General features: G+C 42.8%; 1 protein-coding gene and 1 long non-coding RNA gene across 2 annotated transcripts; both read left to right on the top strand.

The window, feature by feature from the left end:
• The first annotated feature begins 1,153 nt into the window (after nucleotides 1–1,153).
• On the top strand, nucleotides 1,154–2,656 carry LOC131998601 (uncharacterized). The gene is made up of 3 exons (XR_009398813.1): nucleotides 1,154–1,326; nucleotides 1,412–1,517; nucleotides 2,454–2,656. It is a non-coding gene; the product is annotated as an uncharacterized LOC131998601 (long non-coding RNA).
• Nucleotides 1,806–2,656, top strand: LOC131998600 (ribonuclease K3-like). Its single transcript, XM_059371091.1, is given in 2 exon segments — nucleotides 1,806–1,901; nucleotides 1,903–2,656. Coding segments are annotated over 2 exon segments (534 nt in total). The 5' UTR covers nucleotides 1,806–1,820; the 3' UTR covers nucleotides 2,356–2,656.
• Nucleotides 2,657–6,092: the final 3,436 nt, after the last annotated feature.

Below are 6,092 nucleotides of genomic sequence, written 5' to 3'. Positions count from 1 at the left end.
TATCTTTTTATCTGGCTCTTCATCTGTCTCCTTTACCATATTTTTTTTTTTTCTTAAAGATTTTATTTATTTATTTGACAGAGAGAAATCACAAGTAGATGGAGAGGCAGGCAGAGAGAGAGAGAGAGGGAAGCAGGCTCCCCGCTGAGCAGAGAGCCCGATGCGGGACTCGATCCCAGGACCCTAAGATCATGACCTGAGCCGAAGGCAGCGGCTTAACCCACTGAGCCACCCAGGCGCCCCTCCTTTACCATATTTTTAAAGAAACTGATAAACCATGTGTTGGAGAGGATGTGGAGAAAGGGGAACCCTCTTACACTGTTGGTGGGAATGCAAGTTGGTGTAGCCTCTTTGGAGAACAGTGTGGAGATTCCTCAAGAAATTAAAAATAGAGCTTCCCTATGACCCTGCCATTGCACTCCTGGGTATTTACTCCAAAGATACAGATGTCGTGAAAAGAAGGGCCATCTGTACCCCAATGTTTATAGCAGCAATGACCACGGTCACCAAACTGTGGAAAGAACTGAGATGCCCTTCAACGGACGAATGGATAAGGAAGATGTGGTCCATATACACTATGGAGTATTATGCCTCCATCAGAAAGGACGAATACCCAACTTTTGTATCAACATGGACGGGACTGGAAGAGATTATGCTGAGTGAAATAAGTCAAGCAGAGAGAGTCAATTATCATATGGTTTCACTTATTTGTGGAGCATAACAAATAAAACATGGAGGACATGGGGAGTTAGAGAGGAGAAGGGAGTTGGGGTAAATTGGAAGGGGAGGTGAACCATGAGAGACTATGGACTCTGAAAAACAATCTGAGGGGTTTGGAAGGGAGGGGGGTAGGAGGTCGGGGTACCAGGTGGTGGGTATTATAGAGGGCACAGATTGCATGGAGCACTGGGTGTGGTGCAAAAATAATGAATACTGTTATGCTGAAAATAAAAAAAAAAAAAAAAAAAAGAAACTGATAAACCATGAGTGTTTCCTTGAATTCTGTGTGCCACTCTAGCAAAGTAATGGAATAAACAGGGAGTTGGGGAAGCTCAGATTTATAGCCAGGCAATCAGAAACACAGGAAACGAGTGCCACTTGCAATTGGCAACTGGACTGGGGGAGTCTTGTGTGTTTGTCATTTGTATTCTCCTAAAGAAGTGAAATCATGGAGCTCAAAATGATAAAGCTTCAGGGATGGAGGCACTCAACGGACATCAGGATTTCGTAATTTCCTCACACTTCTTTGAGGAAGTTATCACTTCTCCTTTGTTCCTTTAAGGAGGCTTGGTCTTCCTGCATCAGCAGGGATACTGGCTTTAAACAGTGAGTTGGAGGGTGTGGGTCTCATCCACACTGTGCACAAGAAGGGCATCTTCCAAGCCCCAGGTTTCCCTTTCCTCTTTCCTAGGGCTCAGAACCCTTCCACGCTGGCAGAGGAACAGCAGACAAAAGCTTCTGAGCCTGGGACTAACCACTGTCTCTATCCTCAGCAGGAGCCCCAATAAGGAGACCTGGTAAGAGGAGATGCCTGGGGTCTGGGGACAGCAGAGTCATGACAATGGCCAGAAGGTCCAGGTCACATAGATATTTGAGAAATATCCCAGGAGGGAGGTGGGAGGAGCCAAGTTTCTGGACCAGAAAGTATAGGACAAAAAGAAGAATGGGATCTGCTATTTAAAGGAAAAGTCATCTTACCTCCCATTCCTCCTTACTGGGCTTCAGGTCCTTCCTAGAATTTTAAGACTCATGTCAGAAAGAAGACAGTTTAAAGAACAAGAAAAGGACTATGAAATCTGAAAAGTTACAAACACATCTAAATGGTTGTGAATAATAATTTTGGTCTTATGGCTTCTACTACAATCATTTTCTCCTTTTCTTCTCTCTTCCTACACAGAAGAGATGATGCTGGATCTTCTGGGACCCTTTCCTCTCCTCCTGTTGCTGTTGGGATCATGGGGGCCAGGGCTTCCCCCTGGTGCTATGGCTCAACTCGCTAGGTTTCAAATATTTGAAATTCAGCATATAAGAGCAGGTCCCGTACAATGCAACAATGTAATGCGTGCTGTTAATAGTCTTACTCAGCACTGTAAACCTCAAAACACCTTTCTGCATGACACCTTCCAGAACGTGGCTGCTACCTGTCTTTTGCCCAACAGGACCTGCAGGAATGGCCAGAATAATTGCCACCAGAGTGCAAATCGTATTGGCATGACTTACTGCAGTCGCACTGGAGGGACATATCCCAACTGCCGCTACAGTACTACTCCCCAGAACCAGTTCTACACTGTTGCCTGTAACCCCCCTCAGCCGGGCGACCCTCCCTATCCTCTAGTTCCTGTGCACTTAGATTAAGACTAAGGTTTTCTTTACATTCCCTCTCACCTGGTGCAGTTTCTCTTATAATCTCTTCTGCCTTTCTTTCCCTTTGTTGATTTTCATGGTTCCCACAGAAGAAAGAAGAAGGGGAGCGGACAGAGTTGTGGACAAGAGTGATCAGATACTTTTCTGCTTTGGAGCTCTGTGTGTTTTGAAAGAAGGCAACAGGGAAGAGGGCAAAGAAATACCCAGGCCCCCTAGTTTCAATCTTGAAACTTCTGTCAAGCTTTGTTGCATTGTGTTCACAGCAATAAAATCACTTTCTGTTGCACTGTAATGACCTTAAATGTGTGTGCCTGGGATCCCTTTCACAAGCCTGGGGCCATCTTGATTGCAGTTGCTCACATTCTCAGGAGAACTAATTGGGCCCTAGGTAACTTTTGAGGTTATACCATAACCCAAGGCTTCTGCCACTCCCCTGCCTCCCCCATGTCTTTTGAATTTTGGAGGAGGAAAGTTCATCATCCCTTCAAACTCTGCTCAAGGCTTTTACATATTTCCCTTGAAACCATGCTCTATGTTTATTTGGAGGTGGAATGGATACCTTACAGAGTGTGCATAGTCCTTCACACACAGGTTCTAGCCTTGGCAACTGATGCATCATACATATTTACTATTGGTTTTCCTATTTCATCAGATGATGTTTTAAATATAAGTAGTAGTAGGGATAATAATCCACTGTAGCTTTAGAGTCACTTGTCCCATGATTTATTGGAATGCATGAAAGAAAGCATAGATTGGGGGGCAGGGAATAAGCTCTGGGGGATGAAAAACATTCTTTCCTTATCTAAATACTGAAATATCACAGAAGTAATGGTGTTTTGGAATGGATATTGGAATTAGACATTGAAGGACAGGAGTTTAATATTTGGCTGGGGTGCATCTGGGTGGCTTAGTGGGTTAAGCTGTTATACCTCTGCCTTGGGCTCAGGTCATAATCTCCAGGTTCAAGCCCCTTCCAGCTCCCTGCTCAAAAGGGAGCTTGCTTTTCCCTCTCCTCTTCCCTCCTTTCCCCTTAAGCTCATTCTCTCTCTCTGTCTCTCTCAAATAAATAAAATCATGGGAAAAAAAAAGAATATGGCTGGAATTAAGAATTTAGGTTCTAGGTGTAGGAGGGAAAATAATTTTCCCTTCACCATTCTAGGTTCTTGGATGAAACCCCCCTCCCATTATAAAAAGACTGATTAATAAGACAAAAAGTATTTTAATTATGTAAAGACATTTGGTAGCCCCATAGAAAATGAGACTAAAAGACAGCTAGACATGAGGCTTACAAATCTCTAGTCTGCTTTCAGAATTTCTCCTGGTCTGCAATTTCTCAAAATAAACAGCTTAATGTAATTCTTGTGCTGAAAAGTCGACCCGTATTTTGGGTCAACATTTTCTGTTACTCTTTATCAGTCAATCAATGACTACAACCCTGTGAGAAAGTAGAAAATATGTACTGATTTCTGCTTCTGATTTTTGGCACAGAGCTCCTGAAACCTTTGTAAATTCCTAAGTGATAAGAATACCGGGAATATCTTTGTTTTTGGCAGACGCCTGGGTACGGCCCCTGGATGCGGGCTGATTACCAGAAAGATCCAGCCATGATTAAAAGCATGGCAATTTAGGGGCGCCGGCGTGGCTCCATGGGTTAAGCCTCTGTCTTCGACTCAGGTCATGACCTAAGGTCCTGGGATTGAGCCCTGCATCATACTCCCTGCTCAGAGGGGAGCCTGCTCCCCACCCCCACACCGTCCCCTGCTGCCTGCCTCTCTTCCTACTTGTCATCTCTGTCAAATAAATAAAATCTTAAAAATAAAAAAGCATGGCAATTTCTGCCTCAACCCCATCCTCTACAGAGGAGAGAGGGGATGGAAATGAAGGTAATAATGATCTTGCCCATGTGTTGTAGCCTCTATAAAAATCACAAAGTATGGGGTTCAGGGAACTTCCAAGTTGACAAATTCATCTATGCTGTGGGAAACAAAGGTGAAAGAAAAAATTAAATTTCCTTACTGCCTACAGCCTACTGACAGGGCCTTGACACGAGTAGAGTGAAATCCTTTAGGAACTCAACTGCCTCAATGTTAATACATTACTGAGGACAAAAGGCAATCTTAGCCTGATCTGCAAGATCCTATAAAAATTCCTATGGAAATTTTCTGTATCTCTACCCTATCCCCAACTACCCCCCCAAGATATCTCATGGCAATCATCCCTCAATCGTATGGGCCTCCAGTATACATCTTAAGGGTCTCATGACTAAGGTTTTACTAGACAGTAATAAATGACCTTTTCCTAACAATAGCTAGTCCCCTCAGGGTCCTGGAAACCTTGATTCCAAATTCTTTAGAGACTTACCCTATGCCTAACACCCTCCCAACTGGAAAGTGTGTAATCGTCCACTTGTCATGACCCCAATGTAGCTCTTTCTGCCTAGGGATTCTTCTTGGTGCTTTAATAAAATCAACTCTTGGCACCAAAGATGTCTCAAGAATGCTTTCTTGACCAGAGGCTTGAAACCCCAACCAATTCCTACATCACAGGGTTTTAATAAGAAAAAACGTTAAAGTGGTTTCATGACCTTTAGACCCTATTTCCAAAGACTGATCCTTCTCTATTTTTTCATAATGTGATTTCTCCCAGATTCTTCCAAAAAATCTCTAACCCATTTCTACTACCAAAATTATACTAACTCTATAAATATTCTTACACATATTTCCAACCCACCACAGAACTTGATTTATATCCATACTCCTGGTAATGAGTGGGTATGAGGGAGGTACAGAGAGAGAGCTTGGAACATGATCTTTGCTATTCTTTCTGTATGGAGAAATTTAATACCCCATCTGCTTTTGTAAACTTTCCTCATTACATAATTCTTAGATTTTTAAAAAAGATTTTGTTTATTAATTTGTCAGATTGAGAGAGAGAGCATGTGCATAAGCAGGAAGAGAGGTAAGCAGAGGGAGAAGAAGGCTCCCAGCTGAGCAAGAGCCAGATATAGGAGTTGATCCAAAGACCCTGGGATCATGACCTTAGGTGAAGGCAGATGATTGATTTAGCTACCATGGCATACCTCTTCATTTTGTTTTCTTTTGTTTGTTTGCTTGTTTGTTTGCTTTTAAGTGGGGCTCAACCTCAAGACCATGAGATCAAGACCTGCGATAAGTTCAGGAGTCAGATGCTTAACTGACTATGCCACCCAGGCTCTCCTATATTTTATAATTCTTTAATCCTTCTACTCAAGTCTTGAAGAATCCTGGTTTTACCAGCTAGTAGAATGTCCTAAGTCAACTACTGGTACTGAACTCAAACTTGTCTGTGCCCTCATGTGCAGTAAGCCAACATGTGAGACATTAGTTTGAAGGCAAAGAAAGCTTTTTAATCATCAGAAGGGTGGCCCAACAAGAAGGCAGGGGATATTCCCAAAGTTGCTTTGCCCTGTTGAGACTAGGAACAACTTACGTATGTTTGGGGAAGAAAGTGAACATTTGAGAGGAGTGTAAGGACTTTCTTGGAAGCTTAGTGATGATGGAAGCATCCTGAAACAATCTGGAAATATGCATTCTGCCAGAAAATGAGGTGTCCCTGGGACATGAGACATCAGGTAATTTTAAGACAAATGTTATCATATGTTTCCCATCAGATTCTTATAATCAATGTGTAAACAAATACCCTGAATTGGCCCTTCTCTTTCATGCCTATGGGTCTCTTTGTTACCAAAC

This window comes from Mustela nigripes, chromosome 13 (assembly GCF_022355385.1).
Source record: "Mustela nigripes isolate SB6536 chromosome 13, MUSNIG.SB6536, whole genome shotgun sequence".
In the NCBI taxonomy this organism is placed as follows: Eukaryota; Metazoa; Chordata; class Mammalia; order Carnivora; family Mustelidae; genus Mustela; species Mustela nigripes.
The sequence above is the reverse complement of the archived record's forward strand: the minus strand, read 5'-3'. Positions and strand labels throughout refer to the sequence as shown.